Source organism: Aptenodytes forsteri, unplaced genomic scaffold, assembly GCF_000699145.1.
Source record: "Aptenodytes forsteri isolate BGI_AS27 unplaced genomic scaffold, ASM69914v1 Scaffold191, whole genome shotgun sequence".
Taxonomy (NCBI): Eukaryota; Metazoa; Chordata; class Aves; order Sphenisciformes; family Spheniscidae; genus Aptenodytes; species Aptenodytes forsteri.
The window spans coordinates 1,682,555-1,707,571 of NW_008794630.1; the positions used below are offsets into that span (position 1 = coordinate 1,682,555).

At 40.5% G+C, this 25,017-nt stretch overlaps 1 protein-coding gene across 2 annotated transcripts in view; it reads left to right on the forward strand.

Moving 5' to 3' along the window:
• Positions 1–17,838, forward strand: part of LOC103894108 (vascular endothelial growth factor receptor kdr-like) — a 143,358-nt gene extending 125,520 nt beyond the window's left edge. For both annotated transcript variants that reach the window (XM_009273425.1, XM_009273426.1), the window contains exons 27-30: positions 1,057–1,181; positions 1,441–1,519; positions 4,781–4,875; positions 14,220–17,838. In XM_009273425.1, the coding sequence (XP_009271700.1) occupies positions 1,057–1,181; positions 1,441–1,519; positions 4,781–4,875; positions 14,220–14,430 (510 nt within the window). In that variant the 3' untranslated portion in view covers positions 14,431–17,838. The remainder of the gene's footprint in view (positions 1–1,056; positions 1,182–1,440; positions 1,520–4,780; positions 4,876–14,219) is intronic.
• The last annotated feature ends 7,179 nt before the right edge of the window (positions 17,839–25,017 follow it).

A 25,017-nucleotide genomic window follows, 5' to 3' on the forward strand; every position in this document is an offset into this window, starting at 1 on the left:
ACCGCTTCTCAAAAATAAAAAAAAAAAAAAAAAAAAAATCAAGCAAAGGGAAATTTGGACAAATAGTTTTAGGACTTAAAGGAAGAGTCATTTCTGAAGATTACTGCAGGGGAGTAATGACAACGCAGAGCTTATTAAGATGTGTACTGAATTCTATTAAACTCGCAGCATCAATTTCTTGTAAGGACAAGAAATAAAATCCTTTAAGGCTACCATTTTAAGGACTGGCTCTTGCTAAGCTGCAACTCCTTAAGTCAAACATAAGCAAAAAGTCTATGCATAGGCAATATTCTTTTACCAATTCCAAAATCTGTTAAAGTCGTATTGGCCATAGGAGTTTTGTGACTTCGTGCCGCTCCCTCCCTTCTCCCAAATGGCTCAAACTTGGATTTAGGTGTCCCTGAGACTGGTCCCTTGGAAATCCCAAAGAGGCCAACGCAATGACAATACAGAGGATTGCTTTCCTGAAGTGCAGATCAGTGAAATTCTGTTCACTTTCACTGAGGCAGAACAGCCACACATCTGGAACGTAGTAACGATCACAAAGAAATTGCTGCAAACTCAAAGATGCTGCTGTGAAAGTCAGCAAAGTCAGCTACTTTTGAACTGGATGCTCGTATATTGACACCCTCAATACAACCGTCGCACTGCTGTGCCATATGTGAGGGACATTTAGAAGTCTTGAAACTGCTATAAAGACCAGTGAAGCAATAGCTCAGGCTGAGATGCCTAGAAGAGAAAACATGCTAACTGCAGATGAGTACTGGAATGTTAGAGACCATTTTCAGCCATGCTACATCGTAGGTTTCCCAAAGTGAATCATTTTCCTCATACAAAGCCTCCCACACAGTAAATGTAGGATAAAGCTATACATTCTAACTTCCACAGGTAGTGAAGAACATCATAATCACTTTGAAAAAACATCATAAAGTTAAAATAAAATCTAGTCCTTTCTCAGTGTAAAGCTCTGTAGAATACAATAACCTTTTACATCTGAGATGCAGTACAAAATGATGTTTACCAGCTTTGTGTTCTTTTATGGTATTAATTGTATAGGATGGTAAAGACTATATTCCACTGAACATCACCTTGTGTCCTGATGGAGAATCTAACTCCAAAACTTGCCCTGTGGAAGAAAACCTGAACAACTGTGTTAATCGCTGGAGTGCAGTGGAAACTGGGTAAGAAAAATATATACGGGGGGTGGGAGGGAAAGAAAGGTTTGATATATCCGGGCACTGTTTGTTGTCCTCTCTCAATCCGGCTGTTTTAAAGGAGTTGGACAGACAAATTTGTCAGGGCATTGTTTATTAGTTACAAGAGATGAAAAAACAAGACTGGTCCAGGAAACTGAGCTGTGTCAGGGATGTTAACTGAGCTACCAACTGGTGCAGCATCTACTTGGGTTTTGTGCTGACCCCTCAACTTTCTTGCTTTCAGTAACAACAGCAAGAAGCGACCACTGAGTGTGAAGACATTTGATGAGGTGCCGGTGGAAAAGGAGAAAGTGATGCATGAGGTAAGTGAGGTGATTGCATCCTTCCCTACCGGGTTCACAGATCACTTGTCACCAGCACCAGAAACAGTTATTAGAGCTTTTGAAATCTGTTTGTTACGAAAAAAGCTTTAAATCAAGCAGAAGATTTGGCCCTAGCGTCTCACACATCGGTCTGTGTGACAACAAAGAGGGACCTGCATTTAGTTTAAGAAATAATTTAAAGAGAAGCTCATGCATGATTATCCTGGCTTTGATCAGGCTAAGGGGCTTTATATTACATGTTTCAATATGGTTTTTCCCCCATAAGAAAATGGCAGCTCATTGAAATGGAGCCTTTTGAAGGAAATGTGTCCAGAACACATTCTGGCTGGCTGAGACAGCCAATAACTTGGTGGTGGTGAGGATATTCAGTTCGGATGAACAAGACCAAGATTCAAGTTCCTGCTCTACCTGATTCACACAGAGGGCTTTAACCCTGGATTTTCCCCACCCTAAGTGAACATATTTATTGATAGTTTAATGGCACTGCAGGGTGGGAGGGTGTTGAACGGTTTCGTTTTCACTCCAGTGGAAAACAAAAGCTTGTTTTGTTACAGAATGATGGTTCTGCTTGTTGGCTTCCTCTGAAATTACAGGTTCCAAGGGTGGAGGATTTTTTTTCTATTTTTTTCTTCCTTATTTAAAACAAAAACAAAATACAAACAACCCGACTCATGAATTTCCTCTATGGTTCAGGTACTCACTGGCTGCAGTGCCATAGGCAGTCCACACCACTTGCCTCAGTGACAGATTCGGTGCCACTGAGGAGGGATCTTTGTAATGCATGCATGTTTGAAGCAGATTGAAGTTTAGGGAGGAAGCATGAAGCCCTCAGGAAACCTTCTAACAGAGGAAGAGGGCAAGCATCAGATGGCTAGAGCAGCAAAAGAAAGATGTGTACAGTTTTATAGAAACAAGCCAACCTGTCTACTCTGCTAGTCAGGGAACCGTCCCCCATGCTCCAGCTAAGACTCCCTCTTGGGCAGAACCATTCCTCAGACCAACTCTCTTGGGAAGGGTCAAGTCTCTAGCTGCAACTTGTCCTGGACATGTTTCATGTCCCTGACAAATACAGCGTATTTCTCATCTGTTCTCTTGTTAGCACAAATTGATGCCCATTATTCCCTAGTATTTTCCCAGATGTAATTTCTGTGCCTTTATCAGTGCATCTTAGGGATTAGAAGGCTTAGAATTTTCTCTGGCTCCCGCATCTTTCCTCTTGCAGGATAAAAGTCTGTCCCTCCGAATCACACAAAGGCATTTACTAGATAGATCTGGTATCAGTAAGAGATTACTGCTGCCAGCATGAGCATTACTTTCCCAAATGCTCCCTGTTCATGGCATTTCAAAGTAAGTCCTTACACGAAGGGGGAAAAGTTTCAAAAAAGGGTAATAATACATTAATACATCAGAAATAAATGTGATATTTCAGTGAGGATCTTTTAAAGCAAAATTATGCTGTGATCTACTTTTGGACAAAGTAAGTGCACTTGGGTTACCAAAATTATCTTAAATATCAAGACATTAATACTGATCATTATTTCAAATAGTTGCCCAGGAGCTCTGAAAGTGCTCTACCATGCCTTCCTGCAATTGTGCTACTTATCTGTAGTCTCTGTTGATATTCTTCTAACAATTTTTCTGTAAGCAAGATGCAAAGCAGCACTCAGATAAATTGTTTCTTACTGCAGATTTTAAGGTAAAATAGTCAAGATAAAAAACAGAAAAGCTGGGTTCTACTGAGTTTTTTAACATACTTAATTAATTCAGGATTTTACTTTATACTTTGAAGAACAGTTTCCAGACCGATCTTATTAACAACTGATATATTACCAAAGCATTTATAAAAAAGCTTTTGCTTTTTATTTGTTGTTTGCTGGGATTATTTTTTCTGTTTCAATCAGTTTGAATAGTAAAATAAGACCAACTAGAGTTTCACTTCCCATGTTGAAGTCTTTTGCTTTCTTGGTTTTGACAGACAGACAGGCATGCAGCTTTCCAGCATCACAAAATATTTCAAATGCAAAGGAACCCCCCCAGAACATTTAATTTTTTTTTTTTAAATTACTTAAAACAAGGACTGTACATGTCTGTGAACTTGTGTGGCACTTAGCACAATAACAGCTTGATTTTAATTGCAACCTCGAGACTCAACTTTAAGCACAGCGCAATCACAGCCTCAACTTTAAAACTAATAAAGACAGTTTAGTTGGACAGCTCATAAAAAAAATCCATAACCAAAGTACAATGAGCCTTTTAGGCTATGTATCTTTGCAAAGCACTTGGATTTGCCAAAATGATACTGAACTTCCACTTCCTTAAAATTTCAGTGTTTCTAGTAGTGTATTTCTGGTAGGTATTTAGGGTACTTTTTCTCTGAGGAGCCTAGCCAGTATTATTGGATATATTCTTTATTAATTTCTGCCCATTCATATCTCAGCTATCCTACCTAGATGGTAGGATATGTCATGCTTAATATCAATTTCAAGTTTGAAAATGTAAAATTATTTTTTGATATGTTCATTTTAAGGGTGCTCTTTCAAAATGCAGCTCAAAAATTTTATCATCACAAAAACACAAGGCAAATGTTCTCAGGCTAAATAGCAGCATTATCAGGAACAATTGGATAAAAACTGATAATATAGGCCCTGATAAGAGAATATTCTGAAGAATGGGCTTAATTTCACACACCGACTGGACATACCTGTGTTAAGCACTTTACTAAATAGCACACAATTGAGAGGTTTGATGCAAACATTTGCCCTCGAGGTTGTTGGCTGGAATCTTGCAATTAAACAGACTAGCTGGTTAGTTCCAGTGCATAAGCTCATGAATTATATATAATTCATGTATATAACACCACAATATAACATCTACAGATGGCCACCTTGTTGGCAGCCTCTCCCTGATAACTGCATAGACAGGGAGCCCCAACCTCTACGGCCACAGTGAAGGAGAAGTTGCATTCCCCTGCCCTAGCTTTGTCTGCTCTGTAGCTGGAGACAGTTTTATAAGGTGAAGTTCTATCAACTTGCCTAAAAGTGATATCATCACGAAATAAGATAGCTGGAATTTGGTATTCTCACTAGCTCCTTGGCTTTCTTTCTCTACTGACTTTAATAGTGGCTTAGTCTGACTCTTCTCCACACTCTCCCTGTGGCAAGCCATTTTTAATTTAAAAGTGCCCTATGCTGTCACGATCGTTTGGCACTCTGCTGATGTTCTCTTCCTTTTGCTACTCAGGAGTCGGACAGTGGGATGGTGTTGACGTCAGATGAGATAAAAAGCCCGAAGAGGCTGGAAATCCGTTCTTGGCCTTATGGGATCATGGCTCTAGCGTGAGTACTTTTGGATATTTCTTTTGAAGACCGTGTCCCATTCAGAAAAATGCTTCTAAAATTTGCAATTTTGTTTCTGATTCCAAAAGGAAAACTGGTAGACTATCTAAACAAGCTAGAAGGAGAATCAACTCTGTACTTCAGTATTATAACTGAAAGACCACGGTTAATGTGTTTTATGCTCAAGAAAGTTATAATGTAAACTTTGCTTCCAGAAAGAAGTTGAAAATAAAACAGAGTTGCAGGTCTCTGAAAGGAATGCTGCACTGTTGCATTTAAGTTACAGTAAGGTTAATTAACATGAAAAATGTTGATTCATGTGATAAAAATGAAAACTCATTTCATCAGCTTTGAGCACATAATGTCTTGTCAAGCGATTTAACTCTTCTTCCAAAATGCCAAGTTGCCTTGTCATTCTGAATCACGTTCAGAAAAACAAGAGAGCGCTCTCTAGTGAAGCTGGTGTCTCCTGTTCATGATCTGATCTCCCAGGGCAGAATATTCTGCACATGGTAAATGACAGGAGCAAAAGAGCTGAGAATATACATATCTACTTTAGCTGTTTCTTGACTGCCTCTCCAGTGTTCTCATTTACTGATGGAACAAAGTTTAAAGAACTTCATTTATTAATCCAGAAAATGAGAGTTATAATTATACCAGTATCTAACAAAGCTGTGTTTAACTTTAGACATACAGATGGACTGGCACCTTTGCAATTGATGGGACGTGAGAAAAGTTAAGGCGGCATGTGTAGTAAATGATAGTGTAAGCACTGCAAAGCAAGTACATTTACCAGAGCCGTGATTTCTACCTTTGGTTTATCATAGCTATGAAGACAGTCCTACAGAGAAGTCCCTTAATCCTACCACCTTCACGATCCTATGAATTAGATTGTTCATATTTGGTTTACAAATAGAGGCTGTGCCAGTGTTTGCTGTATGTTTATCCATTCATAGTACGGACAATCACAGAAGAATAAAAGCAGATATTTAGCTTTTAGCTAACAGTTAGCTCACAGTTCTTTGTATTTCCGTAACAATCGGGCACAGGCAGAGAGTTGACCTAGTAGTGAAATAGGTCTTCTCCACCCTCCTAGAAAAGGGTAACAACAATAGTAACCCATTTTACTGATTCAAACGTCAACTTGTAGAATTTCAAAGAACAGCTACCCAAAATATTAAAAAAGAAACAATTCTGTAGCAAGGAATTCCATGTCTATTCAGTTAATAAAGCTAATTAGACTTTTACTGAATTATTGCCTAGAGTTTTCTCTGAAATCTATTGATGAGATTTCTGTTAGTTTCCTCTGTATTAAACTCAATGATCTTTCCCACCAGAGCAACTGCTTGTTCTACATCAAGTCACTATTTTTCTACATTAAAGAGAAATGATAGATGAGAAAAAACTAGTGCGATTTCTGCATCGTATGGGAGAGTTCACATGAGGGTGCAGAATCTAACAGTATTTCAGAGGGGTTAACTCCCTCACTCAGAGAGAAAAGCAAGACGGAAGGGGCTTGCCTTGCCTTTTCAGGCCTTAAAACCATAAATTCCTAGATGTTTGAAGGCAAGAGAGGAGGAGAAAGAGGAAAAGGGAAAAGGTTACGCAAGGAAGGCTAGAGCACCTCACAGCACTAACAGGGAGCATTCAAATGCTACAGATCCTGCTGGATTCGAGTGTGACTTCAGGAATAATGTTGTTCAGCAGTATTTCCCCCGTAGTACTGTCCCAGTGTTGTACCTGTTGGGGGATTAGCAGATATCTAGATACGGTTCCATATTTTTATCCTATGCACATGCTGAGAGGATTTCTGCACAGCACAGTGCATTGCTATGGAGACCAAATGGCACCAGCTCTAAAAAAAGGAGCTCAAATGTCAGGAACTGCATGACTATGATGCTTTACCTGGGCTGATTTACCTCTCTTTTCTGCATGATGTCGTGTTGACATAAATCCAACACATAGACACACACACAGCCTCCCTGATAGGATTTATCCTTCTAAAGATTTCTGTCAATCACCTCTGACTGCTGTTTCCCCTACTGCATTTCCCCCCTTTGGATAAATAGTTGGCACAGGAAGGTTCTCTCTCTCCCCCTTCCAGGCTTTCTGCTGAAAATCAGAAAAATCAACATCCAGCCAGATGTAGAAACACAAAAATTCCATAACAACCTGTTCTTTTGAGATTTCCAGGAAAACCTTCTGAACTGCTATCAATCAGGCCCACTGAGAGCGAACGTGAAGTAACACGGCTCTGCCGGGTTCAGTGAATCTCTGCCTGACCCACACCATCTGGGGCTCTCCCCATTTACAGTCAACATTTCCATAGGGATTCCATTCATCGTAGATACCTGATACTTTCTGTGCCAGCCAGGCCACGAAAGACCATCTTAACAGAGGTCTGCTATAAAAGCAAACCCCGCAGCAAGCTGTGTTTGTTGTCTCCTTATTCCCAGGACCCTAGCTACCATTGAATGGACAGAAGTGTCTTTTTTCTTGGCCACATCCTTCATCGAGTGTTTGAGGTCCAGCTGAGAAGGCTATTTTGTCAGCTTCTTTTTTTTTTTAATCTTGCAGACTATCATTGGCACAAATAACATTTTTTACATAGTCGCAGAGCATCCTGATGCCCTCTCATTTGAGGACATGACAACCCTTGGCGCTCCTGCACTACTAACTTGAAAAACAAGCCTCAAAAGCATATAGAATAGTCTAGGAAAGGTCAGAAGAGAGTGCTGGTTTAATAGGGGAGATAAAGTCACCCTTGTTAATTGTGTATCTCTCTCTACCAAAAACATTTACCCTGGATCCCTTTCAAACAGTCCTCCTTTTCTAAAACAAAACTGTTCAAAGGCTTAGCATGTTTTCTAAACCAGGGTGGCTGCATTTATTATTTTTGCCAAAATCTTGCTGTTTATTTATCTTGCATTCGTTTCTCTGTCAAGTTTAAAATTTGGCAACACTGCACACCATGGAGTGTCAGTGTCAAGAGTTTATTGAAGATGAATCTGATACTCCGGGCCTGGGACCACTGTTAGACTGGACTAACCATTTCTGAGCTCTAAGCATTTTATACTGCTAAAGTATAAAGCCACAAGAGTAGCTGTAGTGAGGGACAGAAATGGGATAATGACACTGGAGTCAGCATTCAAGGACGCGCATTCAACACAGAGGGGATTTAATGATGGGATGGCTCTGGCGTCAGGTTTCATCTCATAATATTAACAGGCTACTGCCAAGCACTGCTTTAAAATTCTCCCAGAGACTCTATAATCGAGTTATTGTTTAAAATTATAATAGGTTTGATATCTGCTCAGTTGTCCTCCCTCCATCCCTTTCCCTTCCCGCCCCCCCAACCCCATTATCCTCATTTGCTCTGAAATTACTTATCCGGTTCTGGCCAAGTCCCATGACACCAGCTGACTGAGGCTCAGCTGATACACTCTAGGCTCTGGATGCTGCATCCAGATCACATCACTGAGGGCTCTGCCTTTGCCAAAGCCAAACTGGGCCTAAGGCAAGTCAATAATATTGAAACAAACTGATTTTGCTCAGGAGCATCGGGCATTCATGTCCAAATGCAAGGTGCCCACCAAAAACGCAACCCCGCTGACTGGTCTAGAATCCTTTTGCACCATCTCAGAAAAACGAGGCATGGAAATATGTTTGCTTCATAGCAGAGCTTAGTTTCAGAAGATTTTTCTTCTGTGATGAGCGTGCTGAGATAGCGCATGAACTTACTGTTGTGTCATGCAGCACCTTGCACTATGACCTGACTTGAGCTCTCCAAAATGTAAGTAACTTTGAATGAGTAGCTACTCGGGAGTTATGTAAGCCACTTTTTTCTAGGATTATACTATATGCTTACAGTGGCAAGGACTAAAGGGAGAATTGTGAAAGGCTGTGGTCCCCAGCTTGGTCTTGACTGCAGTGCTTTTCATCTCACTGCATTCTGAGTGCTGGAGCTAGTGTCAGGGACCGCTGACCATTTTGCCACGCATGCAATGGGATGCATACTTAACAAGTGGGTGACTTTGGCCTGTTAAAATTTTATGCTAGCTGTACTTTGTGCTTAGAAGTGTTTCAAAACAATGAATTCTTGATCCTAATCCCTTGAGTTCTCCGTGCCAGTAGACTACTGATGCGCTGATACTGCCAGAGGGGAACCCAGGATTAAATTCTTTCTGCACAGCACCCTGTCTAAAATGTATTAAAGCAAACTCTGAATCAGTCATAACTATCAGAAGAAAAAATAACCCTTTTATTTCTTTCATTGCAGAAAAAAATTAAAAAATTAATCACTCTGTGCCTCATTAAACACCTATGAAAGCTATTGTAAAGCCCTGAAGCTCCTACATGTTATTATGAGATGCAGACATGAGACAAACTGCTCTGCTTGGCAACGCTCAGTCCAATTTCTCATCTTTCCCTAAACACAGCTTCTGACCAAGGCCCGGATTTCTACATGGACACAATAGTCTATTAGTTTTCCCTATTGAGGGCAAGATACTTGGGCGTCTTATTGCAAAGCAATAAGAGCTGCTCCACAGCCCTGGGAATAAGTGCTACACTTGGTACTGTAGTCCCTCACTGGATAGGGTGATTTTCTTACAGTCATCTCTCTTTCTCCATGCTCCTCTTCAAGTCACTGACCCTGAGATTTAGGCTAATAGAAAGTGGCTCCCTCTCACATAAAATAAACAGCTCCAGTAATGATTTCCCAGCTCTTTGATGATTTCAGTATTTTTCTACCTCTAACCAAAATCTCTGGTTCATGCGGTAGGATGAAAAAGTCTCATTAGGTCTTTTAGGCCTTCTAGCTATTACAGGATTATCCTTTGTGGTACCTTCTAAACAACTTTGACACGTCTCCAGAAAACTTAAAAAAGATTGTGAAAGATTACTTAATATTCAGGCTAACTTTTCCTTCACCTAGCTTAATTCCTAGACTTCTCAGCTTCATCTGTACCAGGAAATCTGACATAGCACAGTAAAAATGGGAACTGTTAACAGCTCTCACTACCCACAGTACCACACTAAAATGCACTTGTCCAAGCTTGTGTCTGGGTCATGAGACCTACTAACTATATTGTGGCCCCACACAGACACGCTACACGTGCATGCAGTAGCATAGAGCCCAAGCTCTGTGATAAGCAGGCTGCTTGATACAGTCCTATTTACAGACGTGGCCGGCTTTCAGTTATCAACACTGGGTCCACACCAGCAGGTTCCTCCACCTCATTTGGTTTTACATCTAGCAGACTTGACACTGGCACCGGGCTCAGGGACACTATAGAAATACAGCCTGAAGAGTAACAGGATTTGCTGGTGATTATGAATATCACACTCTTAGTAGATTTGCTGCTACCGATTTGCATTCTTCCAATCTTCTAGTATTGGTTCCTCCGGTGCTGTCAACACTTTTGTACTTCCCCCCCATAAACCTCCCTAGCTTGTAGGTATCTTTCTGAAAGAGAGGAGCCCAGTGCTGTGCCTTGGCTAACTCCAGTCTCAGCCTATGAAACGAGGCTGAAGGCAGCTCACCACGTTCTGCGAAACACGTTTCCCCAACCAGCACTCCACAGAAACATGCACATTATGAAAGAGGGTCCTTTAGGTTACAAAATCTGCTTGAGGTCAGGAAATGGCAGTGTTCAGATTCTCATCTTTCCCCTTATCCTGCTCCAAACGGTACACATTCTTGCAAGGACAAACGAGTTTTCAGGTTGGTCATTGTGTAAAACGTGACCAGCTTGGGTCAGTGAGCAAATGTGTTCCAGCTGAATGTCATGGTATTCACACACCTAATCTTCAGTATTGTGCCGTGGTGAGAATACTCCCAGGCAAGTGGGACTGGGCTGAGACATCCACAGTTATGAGCAGATTTATCAAAACTGCACATCTCTTTTATTGCCTCCTGCAGCTGCAGCACTCAGAAGTCAGGCAGAGGCAAAATCAGTAAGGAAATACCTTTCGGGGCAGTGTAATGGCAACCCAGGAAAAACACCGAACCAAGCAATGGCAAGCTTTTAATGAAATTATTTAATTACATAACCATTATTAACTTCTGTAGCTGCATAATTGCGTGATTAATCAAATCTAATGCCTTCAGTCAGAAAACGTTCATCGGTGGGGCTCGGGGAGAATTTTTCTATTTTATACAGGGTAGTACAATTGGCTCAGAGCATAAAGGGGTTTTTGCTTTCCTCTGAAGCATCAAGTACTGACCACTGCCCGAGGCAAGACTGATGTCTGATTCAGTGTGGCAGTTTCTATGTAGCAAATGAGATTTCAAGGACAGACAGAAAAGGGATGCTGCAGTCTCATTTTCCAATATACCGTCCAAGCATATGTACATTTCTCTGTTGCCGGGCATGAACAGAGTAGATTGAAGTGTCAGTAATATAGAGCATTAAAAGGAAAAACGCAAAGACCCTTGGATAGCTTTAATTTAGGAAATGCATTTAGATGAAAGGAATAGTTTTGAAAGTTAATTGCATTTTGGTCTGCCATAAGACAGCTAATGACAAAACTTGCTTCTGACCTAACTCATCAGCTTTCTGTCTTCAGAGCAAATATTAGATGTCAGCATTTAAGAGTCCTTCTTCAAACACCAGCATGATTTCAGCGATGGGCAGAGTTATTCCCAGATATCCAGTCTCCTGACCTACAGGGGCAGAAGCCTAACAAGAACACTTGCTGGGAGTCTATGTGGGTCTGAAAATTTCCCATTGTGTGGCCAAACTAAACCCTAATAACATTTCTTTTTCTCCAGCACTCTGAGTTATGCAGGCTGGGGGCCAAGTTAAACAGATACTTTCAAGCTTCTCTCTGTCTCCGCTGACAACTTTAATACCTGGCAAATTAGAAGCCAGAGCATCCATGGAATTGTCTGACACGAGTCAATAGAACTGAGCAACAAAAAGAAAAATACATAAATAAACAGTGAAGCAAAGTTGTGGTTCCATTGCTCATGCCAGGGAAGAATTTATCTACAGAGAAAGCGTGTGTGTATAGAAAGGGACGGCTGCCAAATGTATAGTATACAGAAGAAGTTTTCCACTCGCGTTTTTCTCTGGACAAAGAGGAAAAACTTGGATTGTGAAAGCAGTGTGCGCTACATTTTTGTTGAAGTTCTCAGGGTTACTATTTATTTTAGAATTTCTGCTTTGCCACTCAACAGGTTTGGTTTCAATGCCTTGTGCAGGTCTAAAAGCACAGTAACATTAGCTTTAATCTATAATCTCTGCCTTTCCATTTTAGAAGTCACAGAACCCAAGTTTATTCTAGATGTGCAAGACATGGTGGGCCGGCTCTTACACGTCAGGGGTCCTGGGTTCACTTCCTAGAGACAAAGCTGGAGATGCAAACATGCTGTGGAAAGCCATCACAGCACGCTAAAATCAGGCCAACTCTGAAGCAGCCAGTCTGATCAGACCGCAGCTGATTAGAGTTGCAGCTGTTTGTTATGTCTGAATTCGGCTGAACATCTCAGCTCCTGGCTTAGAACGGCTTTACGGACTACGATATACAGAGTATCACCTACTCCACACACTCCCCCAAGAAGAGAACTACAGGGATCGATAATTTACAGATGGACCCTACAGGCTGTTCAGGGTGGTTGCGCACAGATCATAAACCAGTGTTCTACTCTAGCCAATGCACTGCACACTCAGGACCTTTCCAGAATTAGCAAAAATTTTAAGTGAAGATACTGACACTAGTTCTGTCAGCCAGACTGAGAATATCTGCAGCTTGTGGGAAAACTGAAGCTTTTGACAGGTTCCAGATTCAGAGGCAAGATAACACAACTTCTAAAGTTATAGTAGCACAATCTAGCAGGACATATTTACCCTTTCATAGCTGAAAGGAGCTGGGCCTACTCTATATTACAATTCTGTCATGCCAAGCATCAACCTGCTCTTAAGCCTGCAACATAACAGCACACACAGTTGGTGTCTTGGAACAGTTGGTGTCTTGGTCCTCCACAACACCCTATTCATGATTTTTGTTCCCCTTCCTCCAATTACTGTATCTGTCTCTTAGCTATTTTTTTGTTTCCTGGAGCAGGGACGGGCTTCGCTTTCTTTCTAAAGCACCACACTCTGAATCCCTGATCAACTACTGGGGACTATAAGCACTGCAGCAGTACAAATAAAATAAGTGTAATGAATTATGCAATTATTTGATGAACTGTTGATTATTCGGATTTGGTTTAGGGTCATTAGAATGTAGCTTTATGCTCCTTTAAACGCATATGAAATATACACACAAAGTGCTTGAGCACTGCCTGATTTTAAATTCTCCCAGGCACATTCATAAGTCATTCTGAACTGAGACACGAGCAATGCCATAATCAGTCTGTGAGTGAGGCTTATTCCAGAGAGATGCGTGTTAAAGGGTCCCTAAGCAAAGTGGAGAGTTCAAAAGCCATTCTCACATTGGGATCCTTTTGAGAACCAACCTTAAGTTATCCAGACCTCTTCCAATGAATTCCTCAGATGGAAGAAACCAGGCTTAACAAAACATTATTTTTAAGGCAGCCTACGACAGAAAGTACCTTTTTTTTTTCCTCCACAACACTTGCATTCCTCAAGGTCACCTTGCGATACAAATCCTCTCCAGGGTTCTCCTACTTTTAACATTGAGGTTGCTCCACGTCATGCAAGTTGCTTCTCTCCCACCACCTTCATCACCTATAATAAGAGAAGACAGCAGAAAATGAAAGCTGGCTCTCATTAATAGCATCAGTTACAAGCCAGCAGTTGTAATGTTGAAAAGCGCTGCCCTTCACTAGCATACTGCTCAGTAATTTTAAAGGGCTAGAGAATATAAGAAAGATTTTGCTCTACACTGCACGAGTGTGTCCAACACACACTCTTGCTTTCAGTATCATTTTAAGTTAGAGTCTGTCATAGATTATTCATTATTTTATCCTTTATCATACTTAAAGTCATAGCCTTCAGTTCTGCTTTCAAAAAAGTCAAATTTCTACTGACCTGTGTCAGAACAATGAGAGAATATTGTTGTATGTATAGGACAGGTGCATTTATAATTAAGATATATATATAGTGCACTGAAATGCGGTAAGCTAAAAAGACAGGGCAACAGGACTCCTGGATTTACTCCTACATCGACTTTTAAAACACTGAGTTATTTGAAATACGTAATTCAGTTCCCTTATCCAATCTGTAAAATGTCGCTGTCTTACAGGATGCTGCAAAGGTAAACTGAAATGCTTCATATATTTGTTTTTAAAAAAAAAAATTTTGACCATTAATAACACATAGAGACAAAACCTTATGGAGACAGGGTCGATATATTATACTGTTTGTTCTCAACAGGCGGAGAGCTGTTAGCAAGAGCAAAGAATCCATATTATCTGATCATGAGCGTGAGGCTGTCAAATACCAGCCAGCAGTACAGGCAGAAGAGGACACCATGGACTTCACACTGGAAGACTCTGTTCTCCTTCCTATGGATCCAAACCTGGAATGCCACAGCCCACCTCCAGATTACAACTCCGTCATTCACTACTCAGCCCCTCCAGTGTAATCAGCCCAACCTGACACAGGGCATCTTGCACCTCTCTTAACCATGCTAGATTCTTACATGCCTCCATGCCTGGATAAAGAGACTGGGTAAAAACGGAAGGGAAATCTGACAGGACACTGGTTCACGTGTTTCTTCTGGCACATCTCTGATGTGAATAGAAACATTTAAAGAGCATCTTCTTTGCTATCTTTAAAGGCCTATTGCAACATATGCAGTAAATTAAAATTCTGTCTGTCGGAATCGTAAGTAGGAGCCGCAACCCAGAACTGCTTCCACTCCTTCCTCCCCTAGCTGGGACTGCTTATTGGCATTCGCAGATTTACAAGTTCCTTCATTCACATTTTACTCCATAAGAGTCACCAAGAGTCATGTCAAGCTAGTTGCGAAAACAAGATTAATTCTACTGGTCCTGCACACATCCCGCAGGGATTGTTTAGTACGATGCTGTACGGGATCAGTTGAAAACAACAGCCATACACACTAACGTTTTGCTTTTGGAGAAAATCCAAAATTGAAACATCGTTCTTAACTTGGGATCTCACCTACCGTAAATATTTCTGAAATATTTTGAAATCCAAAATATTTTGGTTACAATTTGTGATTTAATAATTTCCACTGCCTATAGGATACACTCCTAAAAATGATATGGCACAGAGAAAGCAGATAGTACTTGTGTATCAAGAGGCAGGCTGGTCTTTTGGGCCATCAGGGCATACAATGTGGTTAAATCCGTCTCCTTGTCTTTTCTGCTTGTCCAAACAGCAATTTATTTAGCATACATGCAGTAGGGAACTTTGATGGAGATGCATCTGTAATGATTGCAAGGCAAAATCACTGCCTTAAATAAGAACCTTCTTAAGCTTAAATAGACAGAATTTCCCTGCGCACATGCACATGTTTGTGTGAATGTGCATAAAATACTCATTAACAACATGAGTTACACATAAACGCACATATACCCTTGAGGCACCAGCAGGGTAGCAGCATTTTTATGTTTCTTTTCTGCACACAGGCTATTTACTAAAAAGAAAAAAAAAAGTATTTCCTTTGGATTCTGTGGCAGATGCCCAACAGTTTGATCCTGGGAATACTAGCCCATGCTAAACTGTAAGCATATGTGACACATACTTGTCTCTGACTGTCTTGCCAAGGTAAATATTAGTATGATACGCAATGCCCTCTGCATCTAAACCCTTCATGGGTTCATGGTAATTCAAAATTCTTTTTTTGCAGCCTATTTATGCAGGACTGAACGGATCACAAATTCTCACATTTGAGAAATTCAAAGTGCATTGCCCCAAGCTCAAAAGCTGTGTGTGGCAGGGATTGTTGGTCTGCAAGTATGTATACCCAGGTCCCATGCATACCCCATGCATACGCACAACTTCAAAAATAAGCAAATAATCCTTGTCATTTAACGTGCTGTGTAACAAGCAGAGCGGACTTTAGAAATCTAGGAAGGGAAGAAGCATCTAGGTTGCAAGTATAAGAAGCAAGGATGAGAAAGATGTTCATTGACAGTCAGGGCTATAACCTCTTAAGTTATAAGCCTGGATCTATAAATGAGACACTGCAGTTTCTTCCAAGGTCTGCACAACCCTTTCCTTTTCTTCTTAGACTTGACACTGATTTGACTTCTTCACAGAAAAAGAATTTTTCTTCATGATTACAAACTAAAGGGGGGGAAAAAAAAATCCAACACTTGCAAAACAATTATATTACCTTGGCAAAGACAGCCTAAACACCCTCGCAGCAGTGAAGAAAACATTTCTGGATGATCGGTTACAGTTGGTTACGTTGAAGTAAACACAAACAAGCCTCAGGTATTATCAAAGGGGGAAACCAATCTCCAAACCCCATACCACGTTAACTGTGAATGCTAAAGCATCTGAAGTACGGGCTCTGGGGAACTGCACTTCTCGTTCTCCTTGACTTCAGATTCGATGTATTAAGGAAATCACCTGCAGTAACGCACGAGCCCCTTGTTCATAAAGGACCTGCTAGATAGCTGTGGTCTGTAGTTGCTTTATGGTCATTTTTGCACTTCTATGTATTTTAGTACCTATGTATTAAGTAGAGCTGCCTATATAACAGAAGAAACTACTGGGAAAAAATTCATCTGATGAGCCCCAAAAAGCTCATGGGATCGGTTTTTCATCAAACAGTAAATTTTATAGCTCTGATCAAATAATCAATCACTTCTTTTGGAAATAATTTATTCACGTGGCAAAAAGAAAAAAGGTGCAGACAGTTTGTCTGGCTCTACAGTTAATGGCATCAGTGTGAGACGGTTTGTTATTGTGCCTTGTTCTGTAAGAAAAATGACAATGTTTGAAAAACTTTGCTTATAAACTTTAAAATAAGTACATCTAGGGGAAAACACCTGCAAATATGCTCTCTATTTCGAAAAAGAATGGGTAACACTGCTGCGTGAACTGTCTGCTTCTGAGAGCGCCGAGTATATCATCTTTCCACTTTATCAAGGATGAACTGTAGAGGTTTCTCTGGGACCAGAGGAACATGAAGCATGTTCCCTGAGCGGGACCCAGGCGGACACTCTAACGGAGCGCTGGTAGCCAGGTCCCTTTCTGGCTCTCAGTAACATGTATCAGCCTTTCTGCATCGCGTGAGATGATGTGAAAACAGAGCGCAGGCTCAAGTGCTCAAGACGTTTTAAAACACTGCTTGCATTGACAGCCCCCCCGAACACTGGGGGCTCCTCTGCAGTGGCAAAAATCAACAGCCGTCTTGAGCAGTATCGATGCCCATTTCTTCAGAGAGCGAAGATACCCTCTGAACACGCAATAATGGCCTTCAAGTGTTCTGGAAATGGCGAATGACTGATGTTTGGGCAGCTGTGTTTCCAATGTTTATTCTGAGTGGAAGATTTTTTTCCTCCTTATAGTAAATGTAACAAGCAAAAGTATTGCCTGAAAAGTATTATTGAACATGTCTTCTATTTTATTTACTAATATTTTGTTTGTCCTTTTCTCTCCTCCCCTAATTTAATTATTGTTCTTTTCTTACAATGATGTATATAGTTTACTCAGTAGAAACAAATATAGTGATTCATTTATATGGTAAAATTTGTAACATTTTAGTCAAAAGAGAAAGAGATACCCAGACATAACAGAGTTAAGTATTGTTACTAAACATTTCACTAATGCTTGCAGGCCAGGCTCCAGTTTACAGTACCCTACTAGCGCCATTTCATAGCAGTTCTCCTCTTGGCTGCGAGTATCTCTGGCTCTCACTTATTCTCCACGTTATTTAGTTTCAGTTAGGAAACAGGGATCTGGAGGAATCTGGCAGGTTTAACTCATTCCTGGAAGTGTCACCACGCAGCTCAAGGTAAAGGCAAGGAATTTTCACTGCCTCTGTTTTAACTCAAGGCTGGTGTATTGGCTAGAGGATCAGAAGAGGCCAAATTGTTTAAATGATGTGATGTTTATTATTTTTTCAGACTTCTCAGGGATTCTTATTCAACTCCTGTCAGCCACCTGCTTTATCTAACCTGACTGAGCTCAATGGTATCTGGTATTAACACGTACCTTTGTTTTCTTTAACGGTGCTTACTCCTACTGTTTTTGTCCTCTTGCAACCCCAGAGAACTGGGGCAAAGGAACTCGGAGCTCAGCACAGAAATGTGTTGACTTCTCTCCAACAATCACCTGCCACGTAGGTGTCCAAGGATAAGTGCCTTCACCTGCATGTTATTGTTCAGGCTGGTGTTTTTAACAATCTGGTTTCCTATCTCCTCTTTTCATCTATTTCTTGGTATTTGTTCTTCACAGTCCCTTTGGATTGCTTTTCTCTGCCTTTTGAATAAGATCAGGTATAGGACTCATTTCACTGCTATTTCCTGTATATTCTGCTCTTGCAGAGGCCGAACTAGATAATCTAAAGCAAGCTTTTTTCACATTAAAGATTTTCCAATATAGGCAAGGGAAACTAGTTTATATTGGTTTGTCTGGAAGCCTTTCTGTATCCTTCCCTGAATGAGAGAAGCTTTTTAATCTATTGATTTTTCAGTATGTGGTATCTGCAGCAAAACAAAGGTTGGTGACTATCTCTGTGACTTTCATCTTTCTCCAACAATGAGGTTTCTCTTAGGTTCTTCCAAGTTATCCTCACAAGAAGGGCATCCTAACCAGGATGCTGGACCCACACCATCTACTCAGGATACCAAGGAAGGTCAGATAAAAACCTAAAGTCTGAGTAATAGTCTCAAATAAAGCCACTGAAATTTGAACCCGCTGAATGCTGAAGATGTATACATTTAAGGCTGCCTGCAGGCATAAGCTGCTCTGCTTAAGACATCCCACTAATACAAACACTACTCTTCAAGTTCGTCTGCTTGGTAAATGCCCAGGATGACCTCGAGTGTCCAGGCACTTCTCTCTTTGTAGTTACGCTCTTGCAATACTGTAGGAACGTTAGTCGGCATCTAAGCCTGTAACTGGCCAGTCAACAGTTTATGACTTATCTTCTCAATGATCCTTCACGCTGAGCATTGGCACTGCCTTGTCATGTCCTATCTTGCTTTACAAACTTGGTCTGGCCCTATTCCAGCTGCAAGGGTGTGATCTTGGGTCAATGGTCTCTAGTTCCCACCAGCACCAACTGGACAACACCGGGAGATGTTTGCAGGGAAACATCACTAGCAAATAGCTACATAACAAGATGAAGCATTATTGGGTTTTCCTGAACACAGGAGTCAGCCAGGATCAGTATCATACTCAGAGATCAACCTATAATTTTTTCTTATCATAAAGTGAATGGAAAATACAGAAGGTAGCAGTAATTCTTTTGTCCCTCCCTACAAATAGCAATGGCCAATCCCTGAGATCTATTTTCCTGTTTTTATACTACACCACAAAAAAAAAAAAAAAACACACAAACACAGAAAGAATTTTACCAAAGTAACAACACCAGCAGCATCTTACACAAGTAAAATTCAGGGAGGACTTCTGGATTTGACCCTATCAAGAGTCAGTCACTGTTTAGGATGTAAGCATTGAGCCCAAGCACTGGCTAGTTTGTCTGACACCCATGTTGTTTTCATATTGTGTTAACATAGAAGAGAAAACTTGCTGGACTGGGTCATTTGGGACCCCAAGCAAATATGATGCCATAAGGGCCGTGGTTACAGGAAGACTAGTGTGATATGCACTGAGCAGTGTCCCATTGTCCTGCCTAATAATCCTGTGCCACGAGAGTCAGCACATCCTTATTACTCAATTCATTTTTGCTTAGACCTTGAGTTGTCAAAGCAGCTAATGAAAACTGGGAAAACCCAGTAACTAGGGACTTAAAGAAAATAAACTAAGTGCCATGTAGTACTCAAAACACTAAGGAATGTTTGTCTGCCCTGTTCCTGTCTGTCTGAAGAATGTATGCACTGAAAACAACGCTTTCTTATGTAGTTAAAAATTGTACTGTATCTATTAACCAAAAAAATAAAAAGATTCTATATTTATACAGCCCAGGGCTCCTTCGTGTCATCTCTTGGCTTGAAAAGTGTTGTCCTTGAAGCAGAATATAAATAAATAATGCAACAGTTTTGAGAGATTTTTACAAGGCATAGATGTCATCTTAATTTCTACAGGGGGTTCAAAACTTAGGACGTAAGCCTGCCACATTGTCATTGCTCAGAGGTATCTAACCGCTACATTTGCTTACAAGATTCACAAATCTCAGAAAACGCTGGCCCAATTTGCTGGAGAAATACACAAATCTAGCTGCCACCGAGAGCAGTCCATGAAACACAGAGACTGCCGTCTTGTTAAATTTAAAATAAATAATTAAATCAATGGGACTGAGCTAGAACATAGAATCAGAATTCTGCATTCTAAATAAAACCCATGTTCACCAAAGCATGTAAGTACATAAGTTTGTGAAGATAATTTGCAGAACATGGTAGCATTTGGGAGTGGTTCAGATTCAAAATTCCAGAAATTGTGTTTCATTTAGCTTACCATAATACTCTAAAAAGAACACAACTAAATAAATATTTCCCAATACACAGCCACGATGATGTTATTGAATTCTCACTTGAATAAACTCTGCACTGTTGAAATACAGAATATTCCATGCTCTTATTTTGTAGTTAAGGTCTAACATTTAGAAGGCTGAGGAAAAAAATCTCCCAACAACAGTCAAGTGCAGCAGGCATGCCATTTTCCTTACCAGCTGGCTTATCTTTCTGAAATAGTTTCCCATTCCCATTTCCAGTTTGGTGGCACAGCAGGTAACTACCGGCAGAAAAAATATGAGACCTTTGCAGATTTTTACAGACTGACAAATACTAGTTTCTACTTATGTCTTAAAATAAATACTGTTATTAGGAAGAAAAAAAAAAGTGTGTTAGAGTTTCAGAGCCATTCTTCCATTAGCACAGTCTTAAAAGTTATCGGTCTGTGTATTTTGCTAGTCACATTAAAAACTACGAAGCACTCAAGTCACTTCAAACAATTTAGTTTCTCTTCATTCCCTGTTCCAAGCAGTCCTGGAAATAAGTGCCTAAATTATACATGTCATTTGAAATGCAGCAATCTCCTTTCATCCACATAATGAGCAAGAACATTCTTCTCTGTAAACTATAAAATGATTCAGTTACTTATATAACGCATGAGTCATTGTATGCTAGGCAATATAGAGTCTCCTTTATGGGGAAACTAATGTATTAAACGGTGGAAGGAAAATATACAAAATTAACTCTGATTTGCTTTTAGCACAAAATGTGAATTATTAATCACATAGAGCTTGAGTTACACTTGTGTAAGGTACTGTTAGGGCATGCTTTGGAAAAGAATTTTGGGGGAAAAAAAATTACAACACTAGGAATCAAGAAATGTAAGCTTTTCTCTTAGGTCTTGGCCAGGGTACATAACTTCTCTGACCCTTACTTTTGGCATACATGATGTAAAAAATTTTTGTTTTTACAGCAGCAACACGTAGAGATGCAAGACCAGAAAATCTCAATCTAAAGTATTGAAACTTGGTGGTTTGAGGTGATAAAAATCCAAGAAGAAAATAGGGACTAGCAAGAGAAAGAATTAGGAGTAAGATAAACAGGTTTTGTGGTGGTCACATTAGAAAGCTGAGAAGACAATCCAGCTGATTTCCAGTCAGGTCCTTTTTCCTTCCTCCCATAGTGAGACTTAATTTATGAGGGTTTGTAAAGTGCAAAGGCTCTGCAAGAGTGGAAAATACTGTTATTTTCATATGCTTTGTACACAGTGAGGCCCATAAGCAGTAGATAATAATTTTGTCTCAAAACCTATGAAGTAGCCCGCGACTTTCACAGGATCTCAGTACACATTTTATTGCTGGCTGTTGCCTGTTTGAAGTGGCACACTGAATGCCCCCTGCTGACTGTACTGTAATGAACTTGCTCTGCATAAAGAGTAGATGAAGCCCTACAAGGGCCATAAATACAACCGTTATTTTTAACGGTACTGAAGTCAGTTGTGATGAGTCGCAAATGTTATTATAGCCTGATGAGTTAGTATTCATTAAAACTTAGAGAGGAGAACCTGTTCTGTTTAAACCACTTCCTTCTACAGGGACTTAGGAAACAGAATGCAGGAAATTATAGTTCTGGCGGTTCACTTCATCTTTCCTTATCCACACGGATGCACAAAGTGAGACCTGTCTGTTCCTTTCCTCACTGCAGAGCCAGTGAATACTTACTCTGTATCTGCACAAACCACAAGGGCAGAGTAACATGGCTTCTAAGTATTCCTATTCCATATTTCTTTAAATGGCCCTTAAGATAGGGCTGTTGCTCCCAGGGAGTAATAGGACTGAAGGGTATTTCAAAATATAAGCTGTCATAATATCAAATGCCAAATGTCAAGGTAATGAAATTAATGAGGAGAGCCTCCCATATTCTTCCTCTGCATTTGTCATTGATGGTACTTAGTCTGAATATGTGATCTACACTGAATCCCTTGGGTCTGAATCTAGCCTATTCTTCACTGAGAAGAAATAATACCCAGTAAAGAAGAAATATTTCCTCTGTGATTTAAGCTGTGGTTTAAGCTGTGCACCTTCTAGGTCCAGAGATTTTTCTTCAGAGTATGAGTTGACTGCAGAGGAGACAGAGAGGTGGAGTTAGTCTTTCAGTCCTTCGCTGGCCAGTGAGCATACATAAGTAGCTTTAGTTGAAATGAGAACTTACAACATGCTTTGAAAAATAAGTAATGCAGGTAACCCAACATAGGCAAACGCAACTGTTTGCCTTCCTATAATGGCAGGTGATTAAAGCGTGATTCTTCCTGTCCTAGAAAGGGTGGGAATACATGTCTACTGAGTGCTCTTGTCTAAATCCATGGTAATGATACTAAAGGATTAAATCTATCACTTGCATACTTTCTAGGGCAAACCGTAGCTACACAGGTGATTTACTCAGTTCAGTGATTTCACTCAGAGTAGGACTTGACCCATCCAAATGAACAAAAAAAAAAGAAAACAAACAACAAACTATTTCAAATATTAAGAGCGACATTAAGAACCTTATGAAATTCAACAAGGACAAAACCTGCACTTGGGAAGGACTAAACCCTTGAAGTAATACATGCTGGGGCCTGACTGGCTGGGGAACCAGTCTGCTGAAAGGGCCCTGTGGGTCTTGGTAGACATAAGCTGAATACGAGCCAGCCGTGTGCCCTGGCAGCAAGGAAGGCCAGCAGCATCCTGGGCTGCATTAATGGGAGCACAGCCAGGGGAAGTGATTATCCCTCTCTACTTAGCACTCATTAGACCACATCTAGAATAGTGCCTCCCCCACCGGCACAAGCAAGACACTGACAACTGGACTGAGTTCAGCAGAGGGCCACCAAGATGGTCAGGACTCGGAGCACTTGCTCTGTGAGTAGAGACTGAGGGAGCTGGGCTTGTCCAACCTGGAGAAAGGACAGCTTCAGGGGGACCTAACAGCAGCCCCCACACGCCTACGATGAGGCTGTCAAGAAGGAGGAGCCAGACTCTTCACAGTGGTACACGGCAGGAGGAAGAGAGATGAGAGACAATTGAAACAAGAGAGGTGCAGATACGGACATACAGAAGAACTTTTTTCTCCACGACAACAGTCAAGAAGTGGAGCAGGTTGCCCAGAGAGGCCCAGGCCCTGCTCTGTGCAGGAGGGTTGACCTCTTGAGGTCCTTTTCCAACCTGAATTATCCTACGATCAAGTCTGACTCATTGTTTCATTCTAATATAGCCTCTGCATGTAAATTATATTCATCTACACAGTCAAATTACCAGCATAAAACCTCCATGCCACACAGGTCTAGCCTTTCAAAATATTAATGATTAGTTAGCGATTGGGTTAGCGATTCACGTTGAGCCTCAGCAGAGCTCTGGAAATCATATGTAAAGTGGCATCTGCTAATAGTTAATGACTTTTTTGTCTGCATTAAAAAAAAAAATGTGGCAACACTGATCTCGCATACAGAAGTGAAACAAATGGCATTCTTGTGGTAAAGTAAGCGCAAGTTGACTACTCTAAGAAAACTTACAGGTAATTTTATCTTATTGCTTCATATATACACTTCGGCCTTTTATTTTTTCTTAATGCTAATCTACTTCACTTGTCAGATAACAAGTAGTGCTCAGGGTTGTCTCATACCATAATTTATCCATTTATCACACCTAAATAGTGATACTAGTCATTAGCTAATCACGTCCACTATATTAATTGTGAACTGTTCATTTCCCTGAACTTCTTTCAGGATCACATACTTACCATAATCCTCTGGAAGGGCAAGTCCCCCAAATCAAATCAAATTTCTAAAATCGTTATAGAAGGTTTTTAAAAACCTAAGAAGACAGTCTTCTCCTTTGCAAATGAAGCAGGAATTTTATTTCCTCCAGGTCATGCGGGGGAAAGAGGACCGTGCATCTTTCAATAATACACTGTTCCTTGACTGAGTCAGATATGATAAGAGTGCTTCTCCTTTTTCCACGAATTTTTCTTTTCTTACTGTGAAAACTTGGTTATTTTTAGTTTTTCTCTTTTGTCTTTCTTCCACTGTAAAATTGCTAAAGAAAAATTCAAATCCAACAACAGGTAAGATCAAAGAGACCAATAGCATAATGAAGTCCTTGTTTTCCCACTGAACTAAAAAAAATTAGCCCTGCAACTCCCATACGTAGGCCTGTGCCTTCTGCCCTTCCAGGCTGCTGTGGATGAGCAATATTAGCATGACTTTTTAAAGCTAGGACTACACACTTGGTGATCCTCAGGGCCAACAGAATAAACCTGGGCATCTTTGGACACTCTACTTGGAGTAGCAGTTGTTTATTTTTAAGCTGGGCCATTGTCACAGTGAATTCCTCAAAAACCCAAAGGTTAATTTGCTTTTCATAACTATGTATTTTAAAAAAAAAAACAAAACACCAAGAACTTTATTCTTTCCTGGGAGAGTTTTGACCTTTTATTCATGTATATTTTTCAAATCCTGTCTTCCACTGTTTATGCCCCAAGCTAGAACGTCACAAGCCATCTTAGCACAGAGCAGAACTACAAAGACAAGCAGGGGTAAGGCAAGGAGAGCAGGTGGAAGGGGGTGAGAACATGAA